This window comes from Oryx dammah, unplaced genomic scaffold, assembly GCF_014754425.2.
Source record: "Oryx dammah isolate SB20612 unplaced genomic scaffold, SCBI_Odam_1.1 HiC_scaffold_28, whole genome shotgun sequence".
NCBI lineage: Eukaryota > Metazoa > Chordata > Mammalia > Artiodactyla > Bovidae > Oryx > Oryx dammah.
The window spans coordinates 82,392,719-82,409,318 of record NW_024070212.1 but is presented as its reverse complement, the minus strand read 5'-3'; the positions used below and the strand labels follow the sequence as shown (position 1 = coordinate 82,409,318).

The window sequence follows — 16,600 nt, the reverse complement described above, 5'->3', positions numbered from 1 at the left end:
TCAAGGTGAATGCCCTTGGTTGGTGTCGTCATAGGAGATGTAGTTTGGTTGCCTCCGTTGATAGTTTCAACCTTGCCGTTGACAACTCAGTTCAGCAAACATGTTTTGAATGCTCACTACCTATTAGGCACTGTGCTAGGTGCCAAAGTACACAAAGGAAGGAAAAACTAGGAGGTGAGTTGATGCCATCTTAGATGAAATTTCCTCAGAAACTAAGATTTTAAGGTTTTCAATGTTTTAAAATTAGGATTCTCCCAACTAATGGCTCATATGAAGTTTTAAACATTTGCAAAACCGGTTATTGATACCGCCCTTTGCCCATACAGTTGGTCTCCATTGAGGAATTCTGTCATCTGATGACATTACTAATAAGTGTTAAATTTGTTGTTTTCTTATGTCAGAAATATCTACATAAATGGAGAGCAAATCGGAGCAGACAGAACAGGGCACAGGTGGTTTCTATTATTTGATAGTTCACTGTAGCATATCTTCTCTAGAGAAATCTGGTATACAAGAAACTTTTCCTTCTTTTTTAAGGCCCTCCTTTGAGGAATACTGAGGTATAAAACAGAGTTATAGGGAAACTAAACAGCAGGAGAAATGAAGGAGTGACAAACAAAAAGGAAGGGGAGGCCTTGAGAGCAAGCGTGGTGAGTTCACGTGGCAGTTGCAGGTCGTCCCTAAAGTACAGCCAAGTCTCAGTAGCACAGCCATTTACATTCTGTCTTGCTCCATCTCCGAAGAAAGTAAGTAATCGTGGGGCTTTGACATGGGAGTGAGTTTTAAGTTGTCCAAAGTCTCAGACTGCTCTGCCTTTCTCTTGTGAAAAGAAAACAGGCAAGTGGTAAGGGGTCCTGTATGTGTGAGTGTGTGTGAGCGTGGTAACGGGGCAGCTGGGAGGGTCTTTTGGGAAGGTGCGTACAGACGGTGATAGAAAGGAGAGGAGCTATTGCATGTCTGATAAATGAAGTACAGACAGCTGCAACCCCACCAACAATCTGGTGGTCCCAAAGATTGGAAAATTTTTGTTCTCTGTCATATCTGCTTGTTGTTTAACCTGAAAATGAAATCTATTTCTGCAGCCAGTAATACAGGTGCTTTTCGTTGTATAGTGCACAGAACAAATGATTTGCTCTGTAATTATTTTTCAAAAGGCACATGAGAATGGCATGGGATTATCATAGAAATTCATTCTGAACACTGTAAATAAAAGTGGCTGGGATTAGTCATAGGGACGTGGGGTACATCGTGGAACTCAAGACAGATTTCTTTGTTTGACGGTCAGGGTGAGAAGTGAGGCAAACTCGATAGAGTTCATGGAATGTTAGCAGTTCATTTCCTCCAGGGAAAATCATGTTGATGTCAGTTGAAACAAACCAGTTGGATACAAATATCAGAATTTACTTGATGAGTTTGGGAATATCTGGGATGTTTCCTTGAAGAGTGTCTTATTTCCAAATAATGAAAGTTTTGACACCTTTGAAAATCTTTCCGTTTTTGCTACTAATCTTTAGAATCTCCCCGTCTCTCTCCTCTTTCCTTGCCCACACTTCACTCACTTGTAATCCTGGATGACATTTTTTCAGATCTGGCCTTAATTCTGTTTTCTTTCATCTCCCATATTTTTTCATGAAATATGAATAAAACTGAACGCGTTAATGATAAACAACATCCATTAATGCTATATATTTTAAACTATATGTATTCAGGAGAATTGTGACTCTATATTTGTGAATCAGTATAATACTCTTTGCTGTTGTTTAATCACTTATTTAGAGGAAATTGTTTCAAGGGATTCTCATTGTCTAAGTCTGACATCTGGAAAAAGGATTGCTCATCTTTAAATTTGGAATGAGTCCCCAATCGCAGATTCTCACCGGGGTGATGTTTCAGTAAACTCTGATGTCTTAGCCTTGGATTCTTGAGCTTTTAGAGGCAGGGGCTGAACTCTGAGAAGGGAATTCAGGATTTAAGGAACTTAGTGTTATGGAGTGACTTGTGCTTCTGACAAGGCCCTTTCAAAATGCTGGGCATTATTGAAGGTTCTTATTTGTTATCAAAACAATAAACGCAGTGTTGAAATAAGGACAGGGTGTATTGAGACAAATGTGGGATAATTAACACAGGTAAATTACCTTTCCGGATTGAGTGAACCAGTGGACATGACTAACCTTGAAACTGGAGAGAGCACGTGCAAAGACATAAGTGAGAATTTTAGTGCACAGAACATATAGGGGCAGTCTGTTTCTCTGCCAAGTCTTTACCCACTATATACACACACACACACATGTACATGCACATATATACACATACACACGCAAGTGCACACTTGCTCAGTTGTGTCTGACTCTCTGCAACCCTATGGACCGTAGCTTGCCAGACTCCTTTCTCCCTGGGGTTTTCCAGACAAGAACACTGGAATGGGTTGCCAAATCAGAATAAATAAATTATAATTCTGACAATAAAGCTTTGGTGACATTGGACTTATTTATAAAAATTACATAGGCTATTTGTTTTTCTGGCTAAGATCTTGGTGTTCGCTTTTACCACAACTGTTTACCTAGAAAACATGCTTTGGAGGTGATAGAGCAGTGTAGCCATTGCTCCACTGTGCATGTGGAGAAATCCGTTTCTATGTTACAGCAGCAGTGATTTGTCAAGTCCCTACTGTGTGCTGGCTACTCTGATAGGAGAGGGAGAAAGGGTTTTAATTTCATGCTGTTAAGTTTGTGAAGAGCACAATCTTGATTAAAAAGGGAACCCTCTCCTCAGGATGAACACACATATTTTCTGGTTTTGAATCACATACAGTCCTGTTCTACAGGGAAACTGTCTGTCAATCATAGCCTTATCTCTAGTGAGCGTTTGCAGGTTTATTTGTCTATCCTCGCTGAATAGGATAGATTTTGGCATGGTTACTTCTCCTAAGTTGGGAGAGGCCAAGGGCAGTAGTGGTAGAAAAGGTAAAGATCCAAATTAAGGAGCTGGGTCCAATTATATACGATGAACTCACACGTCCCCCCACTCCTATCCAATACTTTACTCTCATTAAAACTGGTAGACCAATTTCATTAGCTCCAAAATGCACCAGCATATGTAAATCTTCTTTGTTTAATTGGAGACCTATTGATTGTAGGTAACATAAGCCTCTCTAAGGGAAACAGAACCCAACTGAAGATAAGAGTTTCTTCCCCCCAACACATACAGCATTCACAATTTTATTTCTCTAGGCATGTTCATTATCAAAACCATTCCACTGCAGACTTTCCCAGAAAGTGTTTCTGTCTGGCCCTGTTTTCATATCTAAAAGCTCCTACTGGTTTCAGCAAAGGATAATGGAAGGATTTTGATGGAATATGCATTTTTTTAAACTAAAACTTTAATAATAGAAAAACTTATAAAATCATATGAAAACTAATTCGCTTTAAAGAGACTGGGAATAAGTCTTCTTTTGTATTTTCATAGACTGCTAAAAGGGACCAAATTCTGACTGTCTTCTTTGGTGAGCAACACCAGCAATGTTCCAATGAGGAATGGAAACTAGAATGTACTTTTTCCCTTAACATTCTAATTGGATCTCAAAGTTACAGAGAGGATAGTGTACCAACCTGCACTTTGCGATGTGATATAAAGTACGGGATTTTCCCAGTGTGCTTCAGAGGACTGGGGTATCTTATAAATGTTTAAACTATAATGAGAAAATGTTCACTTACTTATATATGTTCCTGCAATTCCACTTTATTTCTGAAGTGTAAGATTCAGGTCAAGGTCAATGTAGGGCTAGTTGCTTACAGGGAAGTAGGAATCTTGGGAAGGAGAAATATCTGTTTAGATATTGTATTCGTACAGTAACTCAAAAATCATCTTTAAGTGACAAAAAGTAAGGTGTCAGAGAGGTAAATATCTCTATTTTTTCCTTTCTTAAAATTATGCTAAACTTACATTTAATGTTAAGACCTTGAATTAAGAAGCACTCTAATTTTTCTATTCCTTAGAGTATTATCATCTCTAAAGGAGATATTTAATAAGTGAAATTATAGCATCTAGGGAAAAAATTCTTCTTTTCTGATTTTGTAAGGCAGTCGATGCTGCATTGCAATACATTCCTGGCCTTTCTTGTACTGGTCATTTTCTTTCTTTCTCCCAAGTAGCTGCTTGAACACCTCCCAGTGGGTGAGGAGTGTTTGTTCAGGTGGCACAGAGTAGAGAGATCTTGACTGGTAGAGAGTAACTTAATATCAGCCATATAACGCTTATCAGTGAAATTCTAGCTCATTTAATTATTACTTAATTCTCTGATTATTTTTTGTATCTGAGAGGAGAAGATTGTCTTCACTCCGGGGAAGTATGGATGGTTACATGTTGCTCTTGCAGTTTCTTAATTCACTGTACCTGGTAAGGTGTTTGGAGCTAGAACACCTTTTTAAAGAATAGGGTATCTATGTACCTACAAAAATGGTGAAATTCTGACTGGACCTGTGATGAAATAGGGAATCCTCTTGTTCAATTCGTCTTTCAGTACTGGATACCACTCATGTTTGGTTAGATTTCTAAAAAATTTGTTTTGGAGATTATTCATAGGAACTCAGGTCTATAACCAGGTATTGAATGTTTATCATTGGAAGGAAGCTTTGTACTCATTTATCATTTCCTCTCTGCCAAACCACAAAAATCCTACCTTGTTGATCTTTTCTCATATATGTGATATATGATGTGTGTGTGTGTGTGTGTGAGAGAGAGAGAGAGAGAGAGAGAGAGGCTGCCTAGCTCTTTACAGCAAACCTGTATCATCATCCTTTCTTAACCTCTTTCTAGGAATAGAAATTTCTTTGAAACCAAGCACAATCAAGAAATGAAATAGATTGTTAAAAGACTGAACGATGCATTTTAAGTCGAACAGACATGTGGATTATCTGCTGTTTTGATTTGTCCATCCTGAAGTTCCCTCCATTCTCACTGTACCCTCAGTTTTTGCATGGGAATTGGAGATGAGATGCAAAATACAAAGTATTCGCACTAGTTGAGTAAAAAGGAATGAAGATTTTTTTTCTAATTTGACTACTCATATATTTTCTTGGAGGAAAAAGCATTATTAAAATAATCCAAAATAGAAACTCAAATATATTTCTTTTAAACTGTTTCTCAGACCTGTTGCTGGAGGTTCTAGGATACTGCGAAACATCCTTTTAATAAGCATTACTGGTTTGATTTCTGACTGACTTTCACTACTTTTCAATGTGAAAATTTGTGGAATTTATGACACATGATAATAAAGACCTAGCTACCTACTACTCAGCTCAAGAAAGAGGACATTAGCAATACCTTGTATTTACTTCTGTGTTCCCTAAAATAACACCCTGATATTCTCCCCATTATCATGAGTATTGTGTTTATCAACCCCCTCTTTTAAAAGAGAGGTTTTTATCACCAATGTGTACTAAATATATTTCAGTTTTGGCTTGTTACTAAATTTTGTAAACAGTGAATATACCTATATGGCACTTCTTTGGTGGCTCAGACAATAAAGAATCTGCCTGTAATGCGGGAGACCCAGCTTTGATCCCTTGGTCAGGAAGATCCCCTGGGGAAGGGCAGGGCAACCCACTCTAGTATTCTTGACTGGAGAATTCCATGGACAGAGGAGCCTGGTGGGCTGTAGTCCATGGGGTGGAAGAGAGTCAGACATGACTGAGCGACTTTCACTTTCACTTTATACACACACACATACACACATACATTGGTGCTTCTGGGAATTGCATTTTCATTCAAGATTATGTTTCTAATATAATGTTTCTAATGTTCTCTTGTTAAAGGATGAACTGTATGGAGAGTAGATCCTTGAACAACATGGTTTTGACCCATACCAGGGCCACTTATATGCGATTTTTAAAAAATAAATAAGTATTTCAGTACTACATGATCCAAGGTGGTTGAACCCAAGGTGTGGAACTGTGGACATGGAGGGCTGACTTTCAAGTTTTATACAGATTTTCAGCTGTGTTGGGGTCGGTGCCTCTTTCCGTGTGTTGTTCCGAGGTCAACTGTACTGTGATTTCTTCTTTTTCTTGTATAACGTGCTATTGTGTAATGGGGCGATGTGATGTTGCCAGTGTCTTGTTATTCAGTTCAGTTATTCGCTCAGTCATGTCCAACTCTTTGAGGCCCTATGGACCGCAGCACACCAGGCTTCCCTGTCCACCACCAACTCCCAGAGCTTACTCAAACTCATGTCCGTTGAGTCAGTGATGCCATCCAACCATCTCATCCTCTGTTGTCCCCTTCTCCTCTTGCTCTCTGTCTTTCCCAGCATCAGGGTCTTTTCCAATGAGTCAGTTCTTCGCATCAGGTGGCCAAAGTATTTTAGTTTCAGCTTCAGCATCAGTCCTTCCAATGAATATTCAGGACTGATTTCCTTTAGGATGGACTGGTTAGATCTCCTTGCCGTCCAAGAGATTCTCAAGAGCCTTCTCCAACACCACAGTTCAAAAGCATCAGTTCTCCAGGTTTAATGCATGATACAGGGTGCTCGGGGCTGGTGCACTGGGATGACCCAGAGGGATGGGATGGGGAGAGAGGTGGAAGGGGGTTTGGGATGGGGAACACATGTACACTCATGGCGGATTCAAATCAATGTATGGCAAAACCAGTACAATATTGTAAAGTAAAATAAAAAATTAAATTAAAAAAACAAAAAAGCATCAATTCTTCGGTGCTCAGTTTTCTTTATATTCCAACTCTCATATCCATGTATGACTACTGGAAACACCATAGCTTTGACTAGATGGACCTTTGTTGGCAAAGTAATGTTTCTGCTTTTTAATATGCTGTCTAGATTGGTCATAGATATTCTTCCAAGGAGCAAGCGTCTTTTCATTTCATGGTTGCAGTCACCATCTGCACTGGTTTTGAAGCCCAGGAAAATAAAGTCTGTCACTGTTTCCATTGTTTCCCCATCTATTTGCCATGAAGTGATGGGACTGGATGCCATGATCGTAGTTTTCTGAATGTTGAGTTTTAAGCCAACTTTTTCACTCTCCTCTTTGACTTTCATCAAGAGGCTCTTTAGTTCTTCTTTGCTTTCTGCCATAAGGGTGGTGTCATCTGCATATCTGAGGTTATTGATATTTCTCCTGGCAATCCTGATTCCAGTTTGTGCTTCATCCAGCCTGGCATTTTGCATGATGTACTGTGCATATAAGTTAAATAAGCAGGGTAACAATATGCAGCCTTGACATACTCCTTTCCTGATTTGGAACCAATCTATTGTTCCATGTCCAGTTCCAACTGTTGCTTCTTGATCTGCATACACATTTCTCATGAGGCAGGTCAGGAGGTCTGGTATTCCCATCTCTTGAAGAATTTTCTACAGTTTGTTGTGATACACACAGTCAAAGCCTTTGGTGTAGTCAATAAAGCAGAAGTAGATTTTTTCTGGAACTCTCTTGCTTTTTCGATGATCCAGTGGATAATGACAATTTGATCTCTGGTTCCTCTGCCTTTTCTAAAACCAGCTTGAACATTTGGAAGTTCACGGTTCATGTACTTTTGAAGCCTGGCTTGGAGAATTTTGAACATTACTTGGCTAGTTTGTGAGACGAGTGCAATTGTGTGTAGTTTGAACATTCTTTATCATTGCCTTTCTTTGGGATTGCAATGAAAACTTGACCTTTTCCAGTCCTGTGGCCACTGCCGAGTTTTCCAAATTTGCTGGCATATTGAGTGCAGCACTTTCACAGCATCATTTTAAGGGTTTGAAATAGCTCAACTGGAACTCCATCACCTCCACTAGCTTTGTTCATGTGATGCTTCCTAAGGCCCACTTGACTTCGGATTCCAGGAGGTCTGGCTCTAGGTGAGTGATCACACCATCGTGGTTATCTGGGTCATGAAAATCTTTTCTGTATAGTTCTTCTGTGTATTCTTGCCACTTCTTAATATTTTCTGCTTCTGTTAGGTCCATACCGTTTCTGTCCTTTATTCTTCTTGTTATTCTTTATTCTTCTTGTTATTAACAAGTGTTAGGAACAGTAGCATGTTTTCTGGACAATGTGTGTAAGAGCTTCTGTAGGGCATAGATCTAGAAGTAGACCTGTTGAATCACAGAGCATGTGAGTATTGCATTTTTTATAAAGATAATCTTATTTTATTAAGTAGTTGTACCTATACACACTCTCACTGATGATTGTTGTTCAGTCCGTAGATTGTGTCCATCTGTTTGTGACCCCATGGACTGCAGCATGGCAGGCTTCTCTGTCCTTCACTGTCTCCCGGAGTTTGTGTAAACTCATGTCCATTGAGTCAGTGATGCCATCCAACCATCTCATCCTCTGTCACCCCCTTTTCCTCCTGCCCTCAGTCTTTCCCAGAGTCAGAGTCTTTTCCAGTGAGTTGACTCTTCACATCCTGTGGCCAAAGTACTGGAGCTTCAGCTTCAGCATCAGTCCTTCCAATGAATATTCAGGACTGATTTCCTTTAGGATTGACTGGTTTGATCTCCTGGCAGTCCAAGGGACTTTCAAGAGTCTTCTCCAACACCACAGTTCAAAAGCATCTATTCTTCAGCACTTAGCCTTCTTTACAGTCCATCTCTTATATCCATACATGACTACTGGAAAAACTGTAGCTTTGAATATACTGATCTTTGTCAGCAAAGTGATGTCTCTGCTTTTTAATATGCTGTCTAGGCTTGTCATAGCTTTTCTCCCAAGGAGCAAGCGTCTTTTAATTTCGTGGCCATGGTCACCAACTGCAGCGATTTTGGAGCCCAGGAAAATAAAATCTGTAACTGTTTCCACTTTTCCCCCATCTATTTGCCGCAAAGTGATGGAACTGGATGCCATGATCTTAGTTTTTTGAATGTTGAGTTTTAAGCCAGCGTTTTCACTCTCCTCTTTCACCTTCAAGAGACTCTTTAGCTCCTCTTCACTTTCTGCCATTACAGTGGTATCAAATTAGAAATGCAATCAAATATCAACAACCTGATATCTGAGGCTGTTGCTATTTCTACTGGCAATCTTGATTCCAGCTGAGTCATCCAACCCAGCATTTTGCATGAGGTACTCTGCATAGAAGTTAAATACTAGCAATGTTTAAAAGATTCTGTTGATATTCGTCCTTTCCAGCACTTGAAAAGTGAAGTGAAAGTGAAAGTCACTCGGTCGCATCTGACTCTTTGCGAACCCATGGAGTATACAGTCCATGTAATTCTTCAGGCCAGACTACTGGAGTGGGTAGCCATTCCCTTCTCCAGGGGGTCTTCCCAACCCAGGGATTGAACCCAGGTCTCCTGCATTGCAGGCAGATTCTTTACCAGCTGAGCCACCAGGGAAACCCAACAGTTGCCATTGTCAAATTTTTGCTTTTTGCCATTCTGGTGGTTATAAAATGACATTTCAGGGTGGTCTTACTTTGCATTTCTAATTTGATTGCTAATGAGATTAAGTACCTTTTTTTGTATACTTATGAACCACTATCTTTCTTTTTCTGTGACACAAATACTCATGACTTTTACTCATTTTTTCTGTTTTGTTGCTTATCTTTTTTTTTTAATTTGTAGAAGTTCTTCACACATTCTTATTTCTGTCCCTTTGTGTTTTATGTTTGCAAATATCTTTTCATAGTTGTGGCTTGTCTTTGATTTTCTTTAAGATATCTTTGATGACCAAAAATTCTTAATTTTAATATAAATTTTATTAATCCTTTGTTTTACAGTTAGTCCTTTTGTGTCTTAAGATATCCTTTAAGCTTAGAGATACATTGTATTTCTCATACATCTTTAAATATTCACCTCACATTTGATTTTGTATTCCACTTGGAATTTATTTTTGGTGTATGGTATGAGGTAGGGATCTAATTTCATCTTTTTCTCTGAATAATAGTTTTCACTATATCATTTATTTAATCATTCCTCTATTTGTAAATGATCTTCAGTGTTCTGTCATTTATTAGGTTTTCATATTTGTGTGGGTCTGTATTTAGACTCATTGTTCTGTTACAGTGATCAGCTTGTTGCGGGGGGTGTGTGTGTGTGTGTGCTGGGTTGCTTCATTTGTGTCTGACTGTGTGAACCTATTGGAGAAGGCAATGGCAACCCACTCCAGTACTCTTGCCTGGAAAATCCCACGGGCAGAGGAGCCTGGTAGGCTGCAGTCCATGGGGTCTCTAAGAGTCAGACAGGACTGCGTGACTTCACTTTCACTTTTCACTTTCATGCATTGGAGAAGGAAATGGCAACACACTCCAGTGTTCTTGCCTGGAGAATCCCAGGGACGGGGGAGCCTGGTGGGCTGCCATCTCTGGGGTCGCACAGAGTCGGACACGATGGAAGTGACTCAGCAGTAGCAGCTGTGACCCTATGGACTGTAGCCTGCCAGGCTCCTCTGTCCTTGGGATTCTCCGGGCAAGACTACTGGAGTGCGCTGCCAGACCCTCCTCCAGGGGAGCTTCCTGACACACTGATTGAAGCAGGTGGATTCTTTACCACTGAGCCTCCAGGGAACCTGTCTACTCTGTATCAAATCCATGCTGTTCAGTTACTAAGACTTTATAGTTAGTTTTGCTATGTGATAAGGCAAACCCTTTACACTTTAAGGAGTGTTTTTAATTAATTATTCTTCATCTCTCTATTTCATATATATTTTAAAGTCATCTTGTCAAGTTTCATGAAAAATCCTATTGGGATTTTGTTTAGAAATGTATTAGATCTACAGATGAATTTGAGGCAAATTGACATCTTTTACTGTCAGCCTTACTACATCTATGAACATGGTATGTTTCTCCATTTCTTTACATCTTATCTTTAGTAAATTGTATTATTTTTCACCCAAGTCTTGACTTTTTTTTGCAAAGCTGATTTTGTAAATTGTGTTTTGAAAAATATATTTCTGTGTTTCTAGTATAGAAATACAGTTTATGTTTGAATAGTGAGCTTTTGTGTAGCTGTATTTACATATTTTTCAGCCAGAAATTTGTCTATAAATTATTTTCTGTTTACTGTTTATATAATCATACATTTTCATTTCTGCTGTTCAAATGCTATGTTTTTATTTTCCTTAACCTTCTTACTACCCTGGCTCCAGTTCCAGTTCCAGTTCAGTCACTCAGTCGTGTCCGATTCTTTGTGACCCCATGAATCACAGTACACCAGGCCTCCCTGTCCATCACCAATTCCTGGAGTTCACTCAAACTCATGTCCATTGAGTCAGTGATGTTATCCAGCCATCTCATCCTCTGTCGTCCCCTTCTCCTCCTGCCCTCAATCTTTTCCAGCATCAGGATCTTTTCAAATGAGTCAGCTCTTTGCATCAGGTGGCCAAAGTTTTGGAGTTTCAGCTTCAACATCAGTCCTTCCAAAGAACACCCAGGACTGATCTCCTTTAGAATGGACTGGTTGGATCTCCTTGCAGTCCAAGGGACTCTCAAGAGTCTTCTCCAACACCACAGTTCAAAAGCATCAATTCTTTGGCACTCAGCTTTCTTTATAGTCCAACTCTCACATCCATACATGACTACTGGAAAAACCACAGCCTTGACTAGATGGACCTTTGTTGACAAAGTAATGTCTCTGCTTAGGTTTGTCATAACTTTCCTTCCAAGGAGTAATCGTCTTCTAATTTCACAGCTACAATCACCATCTGCAGTGATTTTGGAGCCCTCAAAAATAAAATCAGCCACTGTTTCCACTGTTTCCCCATCTATTTGCCATGAAGTGATGGGACTGGATGCCATGATCTTAATTTTCTGAATGTTGAGCTTTAAGCCCACTTTTTCACTCTCCTCTTTGACTTTCATCAAGAGGCTCTTTAGTTCTTCATTTTCTGCCATAAGGGTGGTGTCATCTGCTATTCCCATCTTTTTCAGAATTTCCCACAGTTTGTTGTACATGCACATAATCAAAGACTTTGGCATAGTCAGTAAAGCAGAAATAGATATTTTTCTGAAACTCTCTTGCTTTTTTGATGATCCAGCAGATGTTGGCAATTTTGATCTCTGGTTCTTCTACCTTTTCTAAAACCAGCTTGAACATCTGGAAGTTCACGGTTTACATGTTGCTGGAGCCTGGCTTGGAGAATTTTGAGCATTTGTGCGGTAGTTTGAGCATTCTTTGGCATTGCCTTTCTTTGGGATTGGAATGGAAACACCTTTTCCAGTCCTGTGGCCACTGCTGAGTTTTCCAAATTTGCTAGCCTGTTTAGTGCAGCACGTTCACAGCATCATCTTTCAGGATTTGAAATAGCTCAACTGGAATTCCATCACCTCCACTAGCTTTGTTCGTAGTGATGCTTCCTAAGGCCCACTTGACTGCCCTGGCTAGTACCTCCAATTCATTGTTGAATTAACCTGTGAGAGTGCATTCTTGACTTTTTCCTTGATTTCCTGTTTATTTTTTATCCATGAATGAGACTGAGATAATGCCTTACTTTTTAAGTATGACATTTGCTGATCACATTTTAATTAGAGAAAGGTCAAGCAAAACCTTACCTAGTTTTATTAACTTTACCCTAATTTTTCATACTAGATTTGCTCTGTTACCAAAAATCGAAACCTCAAATTCTCTGGGCAAATTACTTCATGCGAAATGAAGTAGTAAAAATTATTAGGTGAGTGGTGTTTTGAAAATTGTCATCTAAAATTTTACAGTGATAGGGTAAAATGTATATATGAATCATTCTAGATATTTCAGTAAAGACAAGGACTAAATTTTATGTTGACTTGAGATTCTTTGTTACTGTGGTATGTGGATCAGCTTCTTAAGTGTTTAATTTGAACTATAGAATCCTTAAGTATCATTTTTCACAATTTGAAATGCCTGATTTGGGTGGGTTTAGCCCCCCCACCCCCATTTCCTCATGCAATTTTTGTTAAGACTTGAACAGATTACTCCTAATCTTGTGAGCAGACTGCAGGAAGACAACTATTAAAAGTAGAAGGCTATTAAGCAGTCAGGGGTTTATTATGCTTTAGTGTTTTGTTTAAGTCTGCTCTTAATTGGTTGATTAATGTATGTAAAGTCCTTTTTCCCCCTCCATCTCTACAGATGGCAAATGGTAAGTCCCAACTGTCATTGTTCGCAAAAAAGGTTATGGTTCAAAGTCAAAGATTCAGAGATACCACAATAATCAATCATAGGAACTTGTCTCAGAGTGCCCAGCCAGGCAAAAGTTAGGCAGAGTAGTAATATTTACTCAGAATCCCTTAGGAGCATGTATTTTTTTTTTTTTTTGGTGTGTTCTTGATTTTATTTAGGAAAGATTGTTTAATTAATAGCAATGTCTCTCTGAATTTAATGGCAGGAATTTACGTAAATGTGAGAAATATGAGAAGGAGTGGTAAACAAGTTTTCTGTTTACTGATTACCAGATATTGCTGGAATTTAGGTCTACTGTTTAAAAATAAATATAATAGAGAAAGTAACATTCTTAATATATTGAGATTAACAGAAAACTTTCAAAGAAATGTGTTTTTTTTCATTTCCACATGAGGATGATTTGTAAAAGTTGACTTCCTTTTTTTTAAGAGGAAGAATAGAATTATGTTCTGGTATTGATCCATAAAGAGGATTTGCATTTTATTCATACTATAAAAGTACCTTTAATGGATACATTGTGGTAATTGAATCTATACTGTGTATCACTATCAAAGTATCTTTTTAATTATTTTATGTTATATAATTCAGTAACTAAATTGAAGTCATGGGGAAGGAGATGACTATATTACATCTTTTAAGTATAATGTATAGCCTTTAATATTCTTAAAGTGGATGGCAGTTACGGACATTTTTAGTTGAATGCAAAAGAAAGAGGGAGAGAGAAAGCGAGGGAGAAAGAGAGAGTGGGGGTAGAAGGAGGATTCCATTACATTCAGCACAGTATGAAACTAAGTCAAAGGAGTTTTGTTAATTAAATTCAATTGCCATCCATTAGACCAGTGGAATGAGATGGCTCTGCCAGGACGCTGACACAGCACAGGTATGCAATTTGGCTAAATGGCCATTTCTAAACCATAGCAGACATTTCTCTACTTGTTCACTTTTTCTTTCTTTTTTTTTTTAAATGAGAGTTTTTACTCTTAAAAGTCAAAGAGTAACCAGTGCTCGCTGAAGGGTAAAGGTATCATTTTTATGCAGTCTATTGAGAAACGATTAGTTTGTTGATTTGGAAATATGTGGTTCACCTGGAGGCTATTTGGGAGAAAATGACTTTTAAAAAGTATGCAGTATCCTCAGGCAAGCATACTAACAAGTTTAATGTGTTAATATAGATACGGCTGTGTTTTAAAAAATTTAGTTGTCTTTTAATCTAAACCTATTTCACTCATAGTCATTCCTTGGATTTCTTAAGTATCCTTGATTTATAAAATTGATTATAGCTATATTTGAGACTTTTATTTAGAGGAAGTTGTAATAATTATGGGAATTATAAATGAAATTTAGGTGGCGGGTAAATGTATCTACATTTTGGCATAAATCACTACTTTTAGAGGCTTTATATGTCAGACTGATGAGTTTCTTACCATGGTGAAATGACAAGAATACCACTCAGGCATTGGCTGACACATAATTTTGACAGCCAGCAAGATTGCAGTGTTGCTGAGTGCACAGATTTCCACTTCCTGCCAAGATTAAAATTGGCAAAAACCAGAAAGGATATTAGGGATTGTCACTTTAAGGAGAAATAACATGTTAATGTTCTCTATTTGCTTAAGAAATATAAGGGTGATCTCTTGAACTGTAGTCTGTTGAATTCTAGAAGTTTGCAATCAGTAGAAGAGTTTGATTAGCGTGAACATCAAAAAATTAAATTAGTTGAGGTTCTCTGACATTTGTGATAATAAGGCTCATTATAGTTTTACTCTGTAGGACATTTTAATTTTTCTTCTGTGTAAATTCTTCACAAAAACTATGAGTTTCACAAAAGTCCCTGAAGAACAAAGGCCTACCTTAAATTAGTGAATTTGAAGCCAGAAGGCCTTATTTCCAGAATTCTCTTGATTTTTTTTTCCTGTACAAGCAGATTTTTTTTTTTTATAAGATGCCTGATATTCCCTACAACAAGAAATGCCATTTATTGAGAACCTACTATGTGCTAGATTCTGTACCAGGCTCTCAAATTTTCCATGTTTTTTCCTTAGGAGTTTTGTTTCGATCCAGGCGTAAAAATGCAGGAAAAAAAAATGATATCCTCTGTTGTGAAAGAGTCAGACTCTGAAATCTGCTTATACTTTGCTATTTACAGTAAGTACTTTTGAAACAGCTGTAGACGTTCAAATGAAAGTAGCAGTGTGGAGTGGGAAATGTGGGAGCATTCATTTGTGAAGACTTTGCGTTTCTCCAGCTTTATGGCCAACAGAAAAGGAGATTGTTGTGCATTCTATTAAATACTGCCAGTATGATTAATTTAAAGGGTTACATTTTATTGAACCCTGGTGTAGATGTTCTTTGTCAACCCACATTCACAGCTAGTTAGAGTGTGTGTAGCATTTATCAAAACTTTCTGGAGCCCCTCTCACCTCATTAGCATCTGAATCTCTATTCAGCAGTTAATGTCCGTTACTGCTAGAGTGCTCAATTCTTGTTTTCAATAAGCCAGTTGTAAAATGTCAGACTGTCACTTACAATATAAAAAACCAAAAATGATGGTATTTGTAAAAATGTTATCACCTCATAAAAACAAATTGTAAAGACATGAAAGTGATCTTGCTATGCTGGGCTTTCAGAAGGGAGTTAGTACAGCTACTTTAAATACCAGTTGTGTAGATTCCCACACTTTTCTACCAATGGAGAGGTTTACACAAGCATAATTTAAGTTACAATTATACTAATTAACATCTCATTTGCATAAATTGTTGAAGTCAAAACAACAAAGAATTGTCTAAGAAGCTTAATCCTATTTGTCCAAAATAGATTTTTTTAATAAAAAAGCCATGCTCTAAAAACTGGCAGCTTGAGTGTGTCTTTAGTATGTTGAGTTATGCCATTTAAAAAATAAATGCTTTGTATTTGTTTAAGAATATTTTCTGTGTCCTTTTTAGAATATTTCACTTTTAGTATGCTTTGAAAATTAAAAACAAAACCCAGTACGCTCTGGTTCCTAAATCATATCCCAAAGTGATAACAAGATATTAAAGAGATTAACAGGAGATTAAAATCAAGGTACAGTATCATTTATATGTAGTAGTGTAGAATTACATGACTCATTAGATGTATGATGAACGTGTGTGTGTGTGTGTGTGTGTGTGTATAGAATTTATTAAGTATCTTTGTAGATTTTCCACGGTCAGTTAAAATTTTTAAGTCTTGGCTGGTCTTGTTCATATTGTCCAGGTGTTTTCAGTGTTGTGTATTTGCCTTTTTATTGTTGTAGATTAAGGGTATGTTAAAGCTGGTTTTTACCCAGGTCTTCTACATGTGTGATAGCTCACAACTCTAGAAAGAAAACGTATTTTTTAACGGCCACCCAAATGCAGTTAGTTTCCTAGGGGATGACTTAGTACAGTAAACTATCTTCTTTTCTATGACTCATTTAAAATCAGGGACATGTTTGCATATAGTGGATTGGTGGAGTTTTCAGACCAACCCGCAAAAACTCTACTGTACTCTTGT

General features: G+C 38.0%; 1 protein-coding gene across 5 annotated transcripts in view; it reads left to right on the top strand.

Moving 5' to 3' along the window:
• NFIA (nuclear factor I A) overlaps window positions 1-16,600 on the top strand; it is a 408,349-nt gene that overhangs the window by 23,718 nt on the left and 368,031 nt on the right. The window contains exon 3 of one of the 5 annotated variants that reach the window (XM_040232719.1): window positions 3,757-3,981. The exons of the other annotated variants lie outside the window; for them this stretch is intronic. Coding sequence (XP_040088653.1) covers window positions 3,757-3,884 — 128 coding nt within the window. The 3' untranslated portion in view covers window positions 3,885-3,981. Of the gene's footprint in view, window positions 1-3,756; window positions 3,982-16,600 lie in introns of those variants that run through there. 5 annotated transcript variants of the gene reach the window in all.